The sequence below is a fragment of the Grus americana genome, chromosome 1, assembly GCF_028858705.1.
Source record: "Grus americana isolate bGruAme1 chromosome 1, bGruAme1.mat, whole genome shotgun sequence".
In the NCBI taxonomy this organism is placed as follows: domain Eukaryota; kingdom Metazoa; phylum Chordata; class Aves; order Gruiformes; family Gruidae; genus Grus; species Grus americana.
Window position 1 is genome coordinate 135,560,272 of NC_072852.1, and position 18,232 is coordinate 135,578,503.

At 42.7% G+C, this 18,232-nt stretch overlaps 1 protein-coding gene across 2 annotated transcripts; it reads left to right on the forward strand.

Annotated features, from left to right (window-relative positions):
* The first annotated feature begins 3,970 nt into the window (after positions 1–3,970).
* Positions 3,971–17,924, forward strand: ASB11 (ankyrin repeat and SOCS box containing 11). Of its 2 annotated transcripts, none has more exons than XM_054842990.1 (7): positions 3,971–4,157; positions 7,161–7,240; positions 10,279–10,386; positions 13,294–13,444; positions 13,650–13,784; positions 14,710–14,901; positions 17,741–17,924. In XM_054842990.1, the coding sequence occupies exons 1-7, from the start codon at positions 3,980–3,982 to the stop codon at positions 17,863–17,865; spliced, it is 969 nt and encodes a 322-aa protein (XP_054698965.1). In that variant the 5' UTR covers positions 3,971–3,979; the 3' UTR covers positions 17,866–17,924. The 2 variants fall into 2 exon arrangements, with proteins under 2 accessions (XP_054698965.1, XP_054698975.1); XM_054843000.1 differs by lacking the exon at positions 3,971–4,157 and adding an exon at positions 5,381–5,510.
* The last annotated feature ends 308 nt before the right edge of the window (positions 17,925–18,232 follow it).

Below are 18,232 nucleotides of genomic sequence, written 5' to 3' on the forward strand. Positions count from 1 at the left end.
TCTGCATCTTTTTAAAATAAACTTATTTTTTCCTCTTTTTATATTTATTTCTCCTCATTAGTCCTTTGTCGTATGTGCTTAGGCCTATAAAGAAATAATTGTAAAAGTGCATCTTTTTGATGCTCCGGTAAAATACAGACTTAATGTAAATAGATAAAAGAACAATCAATCTCAAAAGAAAATGCTTTTACAAACTTTTAAAAATTAAATATATTTAAATATATTTAATGTTTGATTTTCTATCATGAAACTACTCTCATCACATTTGCTGTACATCTTTCATGACACTCAGTAGTACGTTGACTTCCACAGTTTTTCCTAATTACTTGAGCATTGACATAGATAAAAAGTGGATATTTTTTGTTAAGGGAACAAAACTAAAGGCAAGATGCCATTATACATCTGAATTTACCGTTGCACTGAAATTACGCATTTTGCTTGTAAACTTAACAGGTAGACTGGGTTGTTTTCAGATGACCAACACTGGTGTAACTCTGGAGATGGTATTTGTGTGGGATTCATTGAATTTTAGCCGTGCATAAGCTGTTTGCCTAATGCACGCTAGTTCTTTAGCTGGTTGTTGAAGCAGGAGGGACCGATGGCATCTAGAGAAGGAGTCATGCCCTGCTAGCACGGGCGTTGGAGGCAGATGGGAGGGGAAATTAATTGCCTGCCGGAATTTGCTGCCTCCCTGCCCGGGCAGCAGCAGGAGTTCAGATAACCAGACCTAATGTGGTGCGATGGGTGGCGAGAGGTGAGATGAATCCCATATCTGCTTGTTTGAGAACAACCAGTGAGTCACTATATGCATCCCCTTTTAAAAGCAGGAGTGTTTTAAGTGTGCTGACCCAAGGGTGCAAAAATGAGGCAAGGCTTATATGAGAAGTAGTATCATTTATTAGATCAAACTGATAGAAAAGAAATAGCTAGGCCCTCCAGTACATCTTTGTTCTCATCTCTTCCCTTCGAGATAAAGGGTTTCTGTCTCCTTTTTTTCCCCAGTTGTCTTACTTTGGCTGACCATATTTGATATTCAAACTCTCAACTATATACACTAGAAATACGCCGCTGTAATTCAAAGAGCATCTAGCATAAGAATAGACCAATACCTCTTTTACTTTCTTTAAGAGGATCCCTCTCATCTTTATTTCCTTGCCAAATACTTCAGGTCACATCTGAAATTTCTCACTGTTGGCTGAAGTTAAGGTTAACCCTAATGAAAATGAGTTGTCTAAGCTGGACTGCCTTTTGTGCTTATTCCTTGCATGTTTGTAATTTAAGGATATATAAATATTAGCTTTCCAGTTCTTTGGAGGATCTAGATAAACTACTATTCATTCACCATCTCATGACAATTTTATTGAAGGATTAATATATTTTCTCGATGTTTTAACAATTCAGTAATTACTCTAGCCAAAAGCTAGAGTGATTCATGAAGTAGTTTGGGCATCCTGCAGAAATTCTCAATAAGGCATGGTTTTTCTATGGAGGGCTGACTTGTTCCCTCCAGCCTATCGATGGAATTGCATAACCCATCTCATTCAACCCACAACGAAGCTGCCCAAAACAGCAAGGGGGGAAAAAATGAGATTCCTGTTTCTGCGTTGTCATTGCTCTTCTGTTGTGTTATATCTGTTCTCATGCCTATGTTATGTTGCTCACCTTTCTTTAGTTTCAGGAATACCAGGTGTTTCTTCCTACAGCTTACCTGACTACCACCTTCACCAGTATTAATACTTCCACCATGCTGTTCAGCCATCTTCCCAATGATGATTTTTTTTTAATCTACCACAGTCATTTTCCTAGTGTTCTTATGCACTAAAAGCAGATTAAGCAATTACATGAATTTTTCTCAAATGACTCCATCATTTAACTAAAAATCTTTAGTTGTCTTTTCGGAAGCCAGGAGGGTCATTTTGCTACTACACAAATGGAGTTTGTCCTTCTGGAAGAGTCACGTTCCTGTGACTGCTTCCAAGTGGTCAAACTTCTTCATGGTTTTTTAGACCACCTGAAGAGCTCTTCAGCATTATTGGAATTTCACCTTCCTCTAGGGATAAGAGAATTTCAGTGGAAATCACCTGATCTCCAGTTTCTTGTATTTTTCTGAGGATTGTGGACTTGTACAATTCTACCTACTATCTGGCAGGCTGATTGTGACGGAAGATCAACAGATATCCTTTGCAACCTAAAGTCTATTTTCTGGTCTTTCTCTTAAAAGGTGATACTCCTTCTTGCTTACATCCTATTGAGTGCCAGTTTTGTAGATCCCACATGAGAAAGATTTCTCCATCATCCTTTTCTTTGTAATGATTTTTTCTCCCTGTTTCTTCTTTTTCTCTGCACCCTATATTCTGTTCTTTACACCTTTTGCTATTCCTCTGGCTTCAGGAGGAGTGTTTTCATTATCTCATATTTGTCTAGGGCTAACCGATCATCCATTTTTTGCTCCATCTTTGTTTGCTAATTTCTTCTTTTTGTTTCCCAGTTGAGCAAGCTTAACTGTTTTTCTCTGATTCCTCAACTGAACTTCTCTTGTCATATAATCCATATCTTCAGCTGTCTTGTCCTGTGGCAAACAGTATTAAAGTGACTAAAAATAGACAATTTTCCTCTTTCAGATTCACAGGTATTCTAGTTTCTACAGGTATATTATATTACTGTGGAAGGAGAGGTATACATAATATTTATGTAAGATGTTAATTTACTGGTAAAAAATGTAATATCTTGCTTTAATTCAGAATTTTAGAAAAATTGGTTCACTCGAAAAATGAACAAATAGGTTGGGGTGGTTTTTTCAGTCTGTCCACATGTATTTTATATAGCATTCTAGTGCAGCTGGGAGGGCAGAGTGCTGAAGACAGCAAGGTACTGAGCCAGCCGTATTGCTGCAAAATAAAACAAATTGCATCTAAAATGTCCAGGGAAATAATTTGCTGTAAAATTTCTTTCTGCATATCCACCATCTCCTTGGGATCGCTCAGAGAGGAAAGCCATCCTGTTCTTTCCCTTGACAGGTAAATCAAAGGGTAAGAGAACCTGGGCAAGGAGAGGATTAAAAGAAAGAAATAAATCTCTCTCCTGCTGTGCATATAGGAAAACAGGAATCAAGAGAAGTTTAAATGAAAAGGAAGTGGGGTATTCTACGTAGATTCAATTAATTACATGCAGAAAAAATACTCTGTTCTCTGGAAGCCATGTGCCCTCAGAAAGAAAAAAACCAGGCAGTTAAAGAAAGGGTACATCTTCTTCAGTTTCAAATATTATATCTTTGAATCAATGATGGATAATGTAAAAATATTTCCATTCTTTCAGTACAGTAAGATGCTCTTTGCAAGGGATATTAATGGACACAATTCTTTATCCCTGAGTGATGGAAAATGCCAGTATATTGCCATGTCTTGCTGATTACACACTTTCAATATATTTTTTCCCCTCCCGCAGTAATTTTGACTTGTTAGCCCTGGCTTTGAAAATATGTGGGTTTATCTTAGATTCTTTCATGATAATGCTTTTTCTTTGATATGTTTGCCTTTGTTCTGTATCTGAGAACCAGCAAAGCCTCTTACCAAGACAGGAAAGACAGAAGAGTATTCTTCTTGCGCTATCCCTGAACAATTTCTGCAACTTTACCTATGCAGCCTTTCTAAATGTAACTGCTACATCAAAGAATACATATAAAGTGGATGTATAGGCTTTCAGGTGGTATGGAGAGCTTCTGCCTGAAAATTTGTTCTAATTCATGTGGGTTTGGAAAGGATTTTCTGCTTGTTTCCTGTATAGCAGGGGGTGTTCAAACTCTCTTATCCTTGGTATTGTTCTTTAGTATCAAATAGCCCATACCAAATAAAACCAGAATGTATTTCTGGTAACTGGGGAACAGCAGGTTCTGGAGAGTTTAAAATAGATGACACATGATACCAAGAATAGCCCGGTGCAACTTAGCCAACCTGAGAAACTATTCAAACAGCAAACCAAAATGGAGGGCAGTTCTATACTCCATGCTTTCACTAACATTTATTTTGCCATTTTTGCTTTGTTTTGCTTCAAGCTTTTAATTAAGATTTCCTTGGCTCTGCTGACCCATTTCTATATTGTTAAAGGCAACAGAAAAGAGGCTGCCAGGATAGCAGAAGAGATCTATGGAATAGTCCCAGGTAAAGTAAAAATAAGGACACTCTAACATTCAAATGTGTATTATTTGCTACATTTTTGTAACTTGAGGATTTAAATCATCGAGTTGCCTGAGATGAGGAATCTGTTGCTAAATGCATGGGTGAATGTTTTAACCTGAAGTGCCTTCCATTGCAGTGTCTTTGCAGTGTCAGTATGTGTTGGCATGAATTAGGTGTGCAAAATATGAGACTCCAACAATTACCCAGCTAGAACGAGGACAACATTTGCTCAAGGCACTACGGTAAATAAAAAGATTGTTCTCGGAAGAAAGGCATTCTTTAGCGGGGGTTACAGATGGTTTTACTAAATAGCTAGCTTTACTGCCAGAGAATATTTAGGGAAAAGTTTTAGCATGTTGATTTTCTGAAAGGAGATACTAGGAGGATATAACTAATGACTTTATGAATCCAAGCCAAGAAACCCTGTTTTGTTAAATCAGATGATAAAAATGGATACAGCTAAAATTATTCTGAAAAATATACAGCATGGGAATATATTATATTTAGTAGGTAATTTATTTTTTGGGTGTGGTTTTTTTTTTTTTTGGTAAGTGATTTTGCTCCTTCATATCATTGCCATAATAATGGACAGGTGTTTGCATGCCCGGTAATTCCACTAATTAAAACGACACAGTATTTTAAATTTACTACTAATGAGAACATATTTTCCTACTTGAAGTTTCATACCAACCTTGTGACATCAGAGATTTTTATGTGACTCATTTGTTGGGTGCTTGCTTCATGATGAATATTGCCGCCATGAACAGGCACCTGAGCGAGAGCAGAACACAGGTGGCGCAAGATGGCCACCCAAAGCAGAGATATTAAGATCCGTCCAAGAGAAATACTGCAGCAAAGCATTTCTTACGAAGCATTTTTATACAGGTGTCTCTCTCTGGGTTATTAATTTATTTGTTATTCTCCAGAATATAATTCCAATCACTTATTACTGTCATTTTTTTCCAAGTGCCTTCATGCAATTGTGGTCAGACATGTGGCAAACAGCAGTTTTTCCTTCATGCAGGTTCTGATCAAAGTGCCTTGAAGTTTAGCAGACTGCAACATATTTTTATCTGCAAGTTGCCATTTACAAAAAGCCATTAAGGATAATCTTTCAAAACATACGATCGTGTTGCTGGGCACTATATTGGATTACAGGCGGAGCTCCGCAGCCTATCTCTTTGCTGTGAAGTAGTGGAGCAGCAGCAGCAGCAGAGCTGCTTGATTTATCTATAGAAATTTAAAAAGATACAGTAGTTTGAGCCATGTCAATCACAACCGTGAAGGGAAGATGTGCCCCGTATGGGAACTATATTTGCCACATGTTTCAGGGAGGTAGGTTGCCGTGGCTAGCATGGAAATACGCAGCAGCATGTGTTTTCATGGTGAGGCCTGTGTGTGCATACACACGCATCGTAAACGCATGTGACGTGCGCTTGCACACGCTATACTATATACATAAGAGGTTAAAGCAAGCCCTGGAGCTCTGCTGTCTGAGTTATTTCTGAATCTTCCTGCTGTATAAGGGCTCTGGTTTTTGTCACTTGCAACGTCTTCTAACTTTTTGAACTGAGCTTGCCTATTTCAGTCGTCAGCATGATGATGAGGGATGTGGGTTTTTTGGATGTTTTCAGGAAAATGTTTCTTGGTCCCTACCTGGGTCCTGTTTCCATCATTTTGCCTGCTGCGTCCTTCTCGGTCCTTAGGAGCATGGTCACACATTGTGCCGGCTGGCCTTTCCACGTAAGCTTTTTCCCTTAGGAGCCAAGAACAGCTCCTTAAATAAATGGAAACAAAAGTAATAACTGTAGTTAAAACCATAACCCCACGAGCCGAAGTGCATCCCAATTCTCCCGTAACAAAAGGAGACTCCCTTGGCCAAGGCTGAAATCTCAGCTGTGTCCTTGGCCTGAAGTCTCCGGGGATGTGTCTGTGCCTCTCATTGATTTCTCTCTGCCTTGGGTAATACCTGAAATGGAGATAAATCACCCTTTCCATTCTCTCTGGTGTGCAGCATAGCTGAAAAAATTAAACAGGACAAGGGTTTCAAATACAGTGCTCACGGGGTTGCTGTACAACAGAGCATGAATGCAAACACTGGTATTGCTTCTGTCCTGTGGCACTGTAAATGCAGCCGGCCTTTGGAGAAATACTACACACTGTGTCGTGGTATGGTTATAAATTTTAATATAGGACAAGTAAATTTTGTCTCCACTTGAGTTGCAGGGATTTAACCCAGGCTGACTGACTATGCCTGTAGGTAGTAGCTAGGCTAAGGAATTTTTTTTCCTGGCACATGAATAGATTAAGATAAGAAAAAGGGCAGGCTAGCCTACATAAAGGAGTCTGAACAGTTCAACAACTCAAAATGATTAAGGAAGAAAAGTAAAGCTTCAGTCAGATTTTATTTTTCCATGTCTTTTCTGAAACCTTCCAGCGAGAAGGAAGATGAAACCTGTTACCTGGTAGTCTGAGCTGGAGGATATTATTTATGAAATTGTCAGTTCAGGAAAAAAAACTGCCAGGGACATGCCAGAATTCATTTGACGGACAAGTCATCCTCGCATCTCCCTGCTATGAGTCTCTTAATGAAGTGCAAGAGAAGCTGGAATACAATTTGTGACAAAAGTTCCCTAGGAAAGATGGAGGCTGATATGGTTTTGAATAGGAGAAGTGCAGGGTTCTGAAATCCCTGGGTGAGTCCCAGCAGCACTAAACTCGTGGTCTTTGCTGAAGCATGTTTTTAGCTATTTTTAAAAATTCTGCCAAGAAGCTTTTGTTTAGGTCCCTTAGTGAGCGGCCGGTTTTCTCAGGAGTGCTGAGCCCTCAGCTGCTCTGCTGAAATCAATTTATCAAAGTTTCACCACTGACCCCACATTGATTTCAGTCCTGATCTGCATTTCCACACTGCTGTTTTTTCCCTGTCCTCCCAGGATCTGCTTTCGCTGCTTGCCTGAATTAACTTTTCTGCATCTGGTGTTCCAGGCAGCTGGGCAGACCGATCCCCTCTTCATGACGCTGCCTTCCAAGGACGCCTCCTGTCTTTGAAAACCCTGATTGCACAGGTAAAAGCCCACAGGTAAAGAAAAGATTGGGAGGCAGCATAGTTTCTGTTGAATTACATCTGGGAGTTGGTGAGCTGGTAACAGACTGCAGCAGGGTATAAGAAATGCAGTTGTATAAATAATATATCTGCATACCCGCCTTTGGGCATGTGGTAGTTCGCTTAGTTAGGATGCTGGGGACAAGCCCAGGACAAAAGCTGTTACAGCTTGTAGTTTGCTGTATGATAAACAATGATCCTTGGGCTCTTTCTCAATGATAAACCATGCAAACCGGGCTTGAGAATAGGGACAATATATTTATCAGCTATTTAAAAAAAAAAAAAAAAAATCGGTAGAAAGCTCTCAAAGTGCATCTTGCTTTACAAACCAGCAAGCATTTTCTTCCTAAAGAGAGAGCTGTCAGCCAGAAACCCTCTGCTCCAAATGAATCCAAGAGCTCAGGCAAAAGAGAGAGAGGAGGAAAGAATATACTAGAAAGGACAAGAAGCTGGACATGAAAGCGGGCAGCTGCAAAAGAACGGGTTACGGTTCTTTGTGCTTTGCCAACCGCCTTCCTTACTGCCTTTGCTTAAACTCAGTGCCCTCATCTGGCACAAATGAGCAACTGACCCCCCCCCCCCCCCCAACCAAGGCAATTGCAGGGAAATCAATTCCCTGAGTGTAAGTTCTGTGACTTGGGCATCAGACTTTTTATATTTAAGGTAAATACTTTTTACCAGTGAGGCCACAGCTCAGGTGGACAACGTCCTCCAGGAGCGGAGCCGCCAGTGTAAAAGCCTCAGCTCTGGACACCTATCGAGGCATGGCTGCAGCTAAAAGAGATTGCTGTTTACGGCCAGTTTTCTCCCTCCCATTTCCTGATCCCTCTTTCCTTCACCTGCTGATATCGAATGATTTTACGGAAAAGAAAGTGACGGAGGTTAGAGATAATAAGGAAGAGCGCTCAATCATTCAGGACTTTGCCGGTTTTCTGACCCCCTCTATCTCCATTTATGTTGACCTTGCATCATCTCATTAGTGAGGGCCACCCAGAGTTGTGTTTAGACACTAGATGCCTCGGTTATACACTGGTCATGGTTATGCACTGGAGAAGCACCCGGTGTTGTGGTTATACATCATTTAATTAGTTCACCCTTTCTCCTTCTCCCAAAGACATTTAATTTTGGGAGTGAAGGATGAGGGTCCTTGCTGATGAAAAAAGATCAAGGCAGCAATGTCTGCAGAGAGTGAACTGGAGCTGATTCACCACAGCTTGGTAAATGTAGGGACAAAGCTGTCCATGGAGCAGCATAATCATTGCTCATGGCTTCTAATATAGTTACACTAGTAGCCTAAAATTAAATATGGAGCTATGCTTTAGAGTATACAGCGGACACTCAGAAGACTCTGCTGTAGGACCGTAGCTTTCAAGAAAGCCAGTGAGGCTTCTGGTCCCAGGGGATGCCTGGACATAACGGGACAATGGAGCACTGGAGTTTTAAAAGAGCTCAAGAACTCACCAGTGCCTGTTCCAGCACCAAAAGAATAGTTTAGTTTTTCAGATACATTGAGAAGAGTTTATAACCATCTGAAAACAAGGTTTAACATGAGCAGTGTTTGGGAAACAGCTATAGTAAGATCTATAACTCAATCTCCATTTCGTAATGGAAGGGATTTCCCAAGATATCAATACTTATTCTTTCACTCGCAATGACTGTTTCATTTTTTAAATATATATATCTGAATAATGATTGAGAATAGCTCTCTTCTTATCTGGACTATCTAGAAGACATTCCTCTTGAAGGAATATGCTGATCATTAAGTATGAAACATCTATACAATTAGAAAATGGAATAATCTCAACATTTTTTCAAGGTTTTATCTATTCCCCTGGCACTGATGTAATGTACGGGAAATTTTTAGTGACAGCTTTCACATTAATAATGCTTTCATGTAACTGAAAAAAGATTGTTTTTCTATCACAGAATTTCTATCTTAAAGTGGTTACAGTGGTTGCTTTTAATGCTCATTGCACGGGGACTGGTGACTTTTACAGTGTTAACATTACTCACGGATACTTATTTTTGCCCATCGCCTTTGCTACTGCCTACCAAAAAGTGCATTGCTGCCATCTTGTGAGCTGCCTGGTTTATAGCACATCAGGTAGAGACCAACTGTGTTACAGAATACATCAAGCAGAAAATGGAGCTGCTTCCAGGCCTGTTCTCAGATGTGGTTGTAAAATCTTAATTACCAGGAGATTTAGCTGCATTCTGGGGAAAATGCCTATGACAATTGCTTTCTCCTTTGTGAATACGTCTGGTTTCTGTTTGCACAGGAATAGATTTAAGAACTGTCATTTAGGCTAATACCTGTAATGAGGAATTTGTAGATCACAGTTCTTTCCTTCCAGTGTAAAATGTTTCCTGGGTGGTCAAATAAGAGGAACAGGTTCATGGGTGGGATTTGTATCATCTATTTTATGGGTCTACCAGGTACTTACTACCTCTGAGTGAAACACCCTGGGCACCCCATATAGTCAGCAGAAGTCTCTTTGAGACAGAATTCATCTGAGCTACTAGAAACAGCTGCTTTAGCATGGGATGAATCATACCCCAGGGGAGCCTGTTTCTCCCCACCGAAGGAGCCGAGGGCTCCAGCCAAGCTGCTGATACCTGTGCCAGAGGCATCCCCATTTGGGGAGGTGAATCCCACTAGCTGGACTTAACAGGGAAGTCAACATCACCCTTATAAGCTAAAGAAATGCAATGTCTTTCCTGCGACTGACTGTGCAATGTAAAGAGCTAGAAATACGAGACACAGCTTGTCCTCGCTTCCTCCTTAACCCCATCACCAGCTGCAGTCTTTGGGCACGAGCACCGAAGCACTGAGCAGCATTAATCCAACCCATGCACCTTCCCCGGACACGCACCCTGCCATGCCCACCGCATGGGTCTCCCCCACCGCGGTCTGACCGTCGTTTGCACCCGCGCCAGCCCCGGGAGAGCCGTGTGTTTCGGGCAGGGCTTTCCCCTTACACCCCCTGCCCTGCGTTGCAGGGTTTCGACGTGAACCTGGTGACGACAGACCGTGTGTCGGCTCTCCACGAGGCCTGCCTGGGAGGCCACGTCGCCTGCGCGAAGGTGCTGCTGGAGAACGGCGCTCAGGTGAGTCCCGGGGGTGCCGGCGGGGACGCCTGGAGCAAGGAAGCTCCCTGCATCAGCGGGGATGTCGGACGGGCTGCCCGCGGGGCAGCACCAGGATGCAGATGGACAAGAGCATCTCAGGCAGAAGTGGGAAAAAATAAAACAGTGCTTTGCTTCTGTGGGTGATGGATTTTCCTTCCCCTGGTGGCTGCTTGGGTCACCCCGTTATTCTGTTTTGTTTTCCCTCCGTATGTGAAACGTAGTCACAATTGATGGAAAAGGAATCAGAAGTACTAGGTGAAAATAACCTTTAATAAATTGACTTATCCCTTTTTTTCCCTCCATAACAATCACTGAGATTGCCTCTGGTTTTCTGTGGGATGGTTTGGGAGTCTCATGGAAGTTAAAATAGACGTGCACCAAGCAATGAAACAATTTATCTGCTAATAAAATAACATTTCACCCAGCTGGACCTAAGGTAGAATACATGTTTAAAATGGAGATACAGGAATGAATGAAATATATAAGAATATATTTAATTCAGCTGGGTTTTCAAGTACAATTTATATGGCAAGAAAGTGAGCAACACCAAAACAGGCAATCAAGCTATTCTCTGCAGAAGAAAATGCATTTGTTAACTTCCTAAACGGTAAGTCAAATTTCAATCCCTTAGAAAGATGAAAGGAAAACCCCTTTCTGCTTAGTTTTACTTGATTTTGGTATATTAATAGCATTATCTTTTTATAACTCAGAGAATAACTTCTGAAATACCTGTTGCTTTCCTAAGAAATCAGCCTATTCCTGGTATGATATATAGCTCCGATGTTTTTTGTTTTTTGTTTTTGCACCATTCTCTGTTTATACATAAAATCAACAGGCTGTTGTCTAATTTCCGGGAGAAAATGTGCCATTCTGCTGCTCTCCTTTATTGCTCTGCTCTTCTTTACTTCCTTTTTTTACCAAACCATTTACTCCACAACAGCTGCCTTACTATTGTCTTTCCTCTTTTACCAGTCAAACCAGTGCCCAGTGGAGAGGGAAACCAAAGAAGTAATTCTTATTATTCTTCTTCACTTATCTCCTTGCTTACCCTTGTTTATCAGCTTGCCTGAATCACGGGCCCTGTTGTGCAACGATGCTGACAGACCCCCAGGACCTCCAGCAGCTCCAGCCACATCTGCCCGATGGGACTGGGGAGGAGGTGGGGGGCAGTGCTGGGCTGCAAGGCTGCAGCATGTAATCTGTCTGAAATACAGATACCCCCAAAGCACATCTATTTCTGTTTGGGTTTTGGGGTTTTTGTTGGTGTTTTTTTTTTTCTTTTTTTTCCCCTGTTTTAGAAGTTGTGCTGGATCGGGGATAGTTTAGCTGAGCAATTAGCAGAAGGGGAGGAAGTTCAAGGAAGAGGACAGGACCTGTAGTGATGATGCTGTTGAAACAGAATCTTGGTTGAAGCCCTGCAATTTCAGGAAGAGCAAGCTGCATTTTGGGCTCCAAAATCAGAGCAGACAGATGTCCCCCATGCTGTGGTACCTGGTATCTCCCCATATCATGCCAGCTTGCCCACCTCCTGGCCCTGTTACGATTATTTTCCAGCCAGGTCTGTTCCTCCACTGCTTTTCCATGAAGGTGAACAAGCAGAGGAGGCACCAAGGAGCAAGGAGCTGCCTCCTCCAGCGTACTTGCCAAATGCACAAGTGCAGCTTCACGTGGGGGAGCATGCCCTCACGCCGGCTGCTGCACGGTTGGAGCCTGCTGAAGACGGCAAGGACTCAAACACTGGAAATGGCAAGAACTGGCTTATAGCTGTGGGAAAAGCACTTTGTGGGAAAAGGAGATAACTCATACAGCATCGTAAGCAAGTCAGTAGTTCAAATGAACAAGGACAAACGATGTTTAGGAAGGTATCAACTGCAGACAGTCCACCGCTGAATTACTCAGAATAGACCAATAGGTTCTTAAACATCTCTGCCTTTCTCTGCTTTAAAGGCAAAATATCTTGCCAGTTAAATTGTCTGGGCTGAGGTATTTCTACCCCGGCGCTCCGACCCCCTTGAGATAAAGCTCCAGTGCTTGCACTGGTAGCAAAGTCCTCCAACTTCTCTGGTCACCCAGGACTTCTGCAGCCCTCCCTCTCCTGTCGCTTTCCTCTTCTCCCTGATTTGGAAATGGCACAAATTGCCACATGCTTGCACAATGCCTCGCTCTTCTCCAATGTGCCACAGAATTAAAGACATGCAGATTTGCTGCATTAATTGCCTCTGAGGGCTTGCTTTGTAGTTAAACGTAGCAGCTACGGCACTGTGCACAACACAAGCCAGGGGCTGTGCTGTCCCCGTGGACAATAACGAACGGTGGAGTTCTTGCCAGGTATTTACATTGGAGGTGGAGGAAGGAAATTTTTTCTCTCTTATACACACACATACACACAAACTCTTTCAAGCTCCTTTTCTCTTTGGGGTTAAGACTATGTTTCCCTGAAAATTTCTTTCGTTGGAAATGTGTTTTCAGGTGAAAGTATTAACCGTGAAATAAATGTTTTCATTTAAAAAGCAAAGCCATTTTCATCTGAGTAGATTCTGGCTTTGGGTTGGTGCAAACTAGATTGTCATGAAGATATTCAAGTTCTCCACATTAAAAAAAAAAAAAAAATTAAAGTCTGCATTTTCTGAGCAACTCTAGGAGGAGCCTTCATAGCAGGCAGTGTCACTGCCTTATGGCACCAGCTCTTTGGGAAAAAGGGCAGACCTCAAAGGAGAATGTTATATGTGTTGTGCCACAACATATAACTCTGAAAGTTGTTAACAAAATCAATTCTGAAATTGAACAAGACAAGCATCTTTTCCTGGTGCATTTCTGGTGCAACTGGCACGCTGCAAGGGCGTTCCTCTTAAACTGAATTATCCTGAGCGTGTCTTGCTGTTCCAGGTCAACGCAGTCACCATCGATGGGATCACTCCTCTGTTTAATGCCTGCTGCAGTGGCAGCGTGGCCTGTGTCAACATGCTGCTCGAATTTGGAGCCAAGCCGCAGCTCAGGAACCACCTTGCTTCGCCCATTCACGAAGCGGTCAAGAGAGGTAACGTTCAGGCTGTGAATGAAGCGAACAATAACTGAGGAATACATCTTTTGCTGATGTTAAAATATTTTAAAAAAACAACCAAAACTTGTCCGTACTGGTATGGATAAATAGGTTTGGCTTATTCCCAGCTCTTCTGCCTCATTGGTTGTATCTGGGCGTATTCTGCTCTGCAGCACTTCAGTGACAGCTCTTCTCTCCACAGGTCACAGGGAGTGCATGGAGATCCTTCTGGCCCATGAGGTTGACATTGACCAAGAAGACCTGCAGCACGGGACTCCGCTCTACGTGGCTTGCATGTACCAGAGGACAGACTGCGTCAAGAAGCTTTTGGAGCTAGGTACACCTGGAAAAGGGGCCGGGGGGGAGAGCTGTGGTGGCGTGAACCAGCGCTGCTGGTCGCTCCGGGCTGCCTCTCCACTGCAAACATCATGGGTTAATTTCACAAGAGGTGTTTGGGCAGCCCAACTCTGTGAGACTCGTTTGCGGCTATTAAAAATTTCACCTGCATTCATGAAGAATTTATGATTTCCTCATTAAAAAAGCCCTAATTACAGAGGCCTCCCTGAGACTGTCTGAATGTGAAAATAAAATACTTTTAGTTTTCTAGAATGATAACAGGAAGCACAGACAAGGCTGGCTAATATTAGTGACCAAAATCAACTCTTGATTATGATAAACTGCCATGCTAAGCATTAACTCCACCTGCTTCTCAGTGGATGATGAAGACAGCAGTAAAGCTGCTTGAAAGAATAATCACTGCAGGTCGAGGCACAGCCTATGAGCTAGCACAAATTTTTGCTGTCACTGTATATTAGCTGACTCGCACCTGCTCAAAATGTGGCCCTGCTGTGCCTGGAGAGCCCAGGGCAAGCATTTCTCTTGCTGTGCTCCCAGAGTTATTACAATGAGATACCTAAAGGGTCTTTTTTCCCCTGGTAATTAAATTAACATAATCTATGTTAGATTTTATGTTATTAACAAATCTGAAGAGCATATGGTAGGCTTTGAACATCTATCGGGTTGAAGGTCAAGCTGCTCAGCTCTGTCCATCGCACACAGGGTTCGGTGGCTCAGAGGACATTTATACAGCAGCAGGTATTTGACCTGCTGAGTTTTGCACTGCTCCTGCTGAGAGACATGAAGGGGGCCTGTGTGCCATCCATCCTCACTTATAGAGGGTGGTGGAAACCAGCCTGTGTGATGCAGGTTCGGACAGTTCCTGCTGCCTCCCAGGTCTAACCGTGCACTCTCGTTCACTCAAGGAGCCGACGTTAACGTGGGGAAGCGATTAGACACCCCCCTCCACGCGGCAGCAAGGAAATCCAGCGTGGAGGTAGTCGTCCTGCTGACAGACTACGGTGCTAACCCAAAATGCAGAAATGCTGAGTTCAAATGTGCCCTGGACCTTGCTGTACCCAACAGCAAAGTGGAGCAGGCGCTTCTGCTTCGGGAAGGTAACGGTTTCCTTTCTTCTTCTCCTTTCTTAAGTAGAACAGTATTTATTTCCTTTACCTAAGTACATTTTCTTAACTGCTTTTAAATGCAATGCTCTATATAAGTTCTCTTAGCTTTTCTACTGATTTCAGGCCTGCAGCACATGACACACAAGTGACTAAAGAGATTTCTGTTTTGTTGCTAGATCTGCCACCAAGTGTCAGGGTTTTAGCGGGTAAATTGTCAGTTGTTCTGTGCTTTCTTTCCCTGTCTACTGAAGGAAAACTATACTTTTTTTACCTATCAGGACTCTAAGGATTAAAAACTGCCGTGAGAGTTTACTCATCGATAATATTTTAGTACCGCCATCTTCTGTTCGGCCTAGCACCGTGGCTCAATGTCCTGCTTCCCGCAGAAAAGCGGCAGAGCGCGCGCGCCCTCAGAGGAAAACAGAGATATTTGCCAGGCGGCTGTTCAGCTCCACAGCACGCAGCTCTTCCACGCGGTTCACGGGGCTGCAATCCCAGCGCAAACCAGCAGTGCCCTTCACAACTTACTTTCAGCCTTCCTACAATATTTCTAATTATCCTTCCAGTCTATTGGAAGAAACTCCTGAGCAGAAATGAATCTAGATCCTCTTGTGCCATTTTCGCCTGCATCACATACAGCCAGAACTTGATGCATCCGATAGCAATATCCCCGGGATACGGACATGCTGAATTAAGTGCCCCTCTCCTCCTCTAACCTCTGCATTTCCCAGCTCACCGGTACGCTGTTAGTCAGTCTGTGCACCCCGGGGCTCTGCTGGCACGGAGGGTGAGTGGTGCTCCCCCACGCAGGCAGCCTGCCGCCCTCCCGGGCACAGCTTGCTCCCCACCAAGGAGCAAAGCACGGTGTGCACAGAGAGCCTGCTTCCAGCTGCAAAATAGCTCTGGGATGGTAAATTAATATCGTCAGTGATGCACATAAGCTTTGTGCTGACCCTCTGCACGCAGGTGGGTTTTATAGAGGAAATTAAACATTGGCTTAATATCCTTCTGTCCTTCTCCCTTTCTCCATGGCTTTTCATGCAGAGCTTTAATTTGTCATGTCTAAAACCTTCTGGGAGGACTTTTGCTTGAATGCTTCTCACCTCTTGTGACTTCTGTCCCCATATCTGAGACGTTCAGGGCTCAGAAATGGCAGGATATGTGAGCAAAGGCAGTGCTTGCAGTTGTCCTGTTCCAGTTATCCTCCATGATTGAGAGTTTGTGTAGATAAAGAAATATTCCAATATTAATAATTTTCTTTTCCTGAACCTTCTTTCTGATTTCCATTTTCTACTTGTCACTCTCTCCTACCTTACAGTCAGAGGGACTATAGGGGCACTTGAGCTCCTGTTGACTCTTTACTTTTCAAAAATGAAGTTTCCTCAGTTTCCTCACCTTTCCCTTCAGTCCTGCTTTCAGATATTTTGCTGTATCTAACATCTGCATCTGCCCTTTTCGCCTACCTTTTCTGTGTTTTCTGAGGTCTTTCTGTATGAAATAAGCACCCCACGAACCTGTCTTGAAGAGTTTTCTTTACACTCCCTGACTTTTCTGCTGTGATTACTTAGATGGCTCCCTTTAATTGCTCTCCTCCCTAGCTATTAAGTGATGTGAAATATAACGTTTCTGTTTTCCTAACTGCTTTGGAAGATGGTTGCTTCTTTCTTCACTTCCAGTGATAGTAGTACAAGTGCTTTTTTTTCTATATATCCCATTTTTTTCTATTAATTTCTTCTCAGGGAGCATTATAGGCCTGTTTAGGCTTCTACATTTTCCTGTAGTAAAAGCACAGACTATGAAGCTTATCTGGAAGATATAAGCACAGACATTTAAGGACAGACCTCTACCCCTTGCTTGCCAAACACTGCTGTGATTGCTACTATTTGGCCAGAAACTGAAGGGGCAGGGCTGATCCAGGGCTGGAAAACCAAGCACATCTGAGCAGGCATAAAGGTTCAACCTGGAGCAGGTCGAACCAAGCTGGCCTCCCCGTCATCCTGACAAGTCCTCCAACAGCTTTCCTACCAGTGGATTCTCTGATGTTTAACAAGAGTTTTTCATGTGTGGCAACCTTTCCCTCAAGGCACGGGAGGGACAAAAAGGCCTCATTTTTTGTCTTTTTAATTTTTTTTTTAATTTTTTTACCCTGGTTGCCTTTTTTCACAAAAATTGTGGGGACTTTCTATCTTCAAGATATTTTCCTTGTGGTCAGACTTAATTAAAATTGGATGACACATTAAGAAATTATTTTGGGGAACACTGATAGACTGACTGACATACATAAGTACTCAGAGACAGTGTGGTCATGTAAAAGGTCTGAGTTGCAGTTACTGTCTGTGCAGGTACCTGGTGAGACAGCCGTGGCTGGAAGAAGCATGTTCTGTATATATGAACAAACAACTGTATTTGCCATATCCACCCAGTTATGGTTGGTCTACACTGAGCACCTCTGCAGCTCCCTGTAATCCCTCTTCTCTTTATCCTCACAAGACTGCTGGGAGTTAGTTGTCTTATTTCCTGAGCAAGGACTACACATCCTGGTGCTCTCTCTCCAGTGCAGACACCTTTACGGCATTTTAAGTATTTGCTCAAGAAAAGATGCAGAAAAGGTGTTTAGTGCTCATAGTTTTCAGATTGCTGACTCAGTTTTGACAACATATGTTAAATATGAGCAATAATGTATTTCGGTCTTCCTGACTTCAACAGGTCATTGTGTAGTGCTTGATCTGATTTGCAAATCTTGCTGGTGTTTGTTGCTTTCTGACTTCTTAAACTGGTGGTGGGGTTGGGTGTGCTTTTTCTCCCTTTTTCTTTTTTTTCTCCCCCCCAGGTCCTGCCAGCCTTGCCCAGCTGTGCCGGTTGTGTATCAGAAAGCATCTGGGTCGGTCATGCCTATATGCAGTCCACAAGCTGCACCTGCCTGAGCCACTTGAGAACTTTCTGCTTTATCGATAAGTCTGTGGCTATCTTTGCACTGGAAAAGAAAGAGGAACAAATGGTTGGTTGCTCCAAAATTATTATATCAAAGAAAAAAAACAAAGACATCATTTACTGTCTACTGTGGATACCAAACATTAGCTGCTATGTGACAGTGCAAATTGAAAACACCTTTTCACAGACAGTGAATGATATTATGGATACAGTTCCCTCACAGTCTGTTGCCACATCCACTTACTCCAGCCTGAGAAGTTGTAGTACATGAACAGCTCACCTGACATGTGTTTATAGATGCACACGCACACATCCACCCACCCACAGACACACACAGAGATTTCCCCTGCATTTAGTGTTATATTTATTCCTGTAATATCTGTGCAGGTTC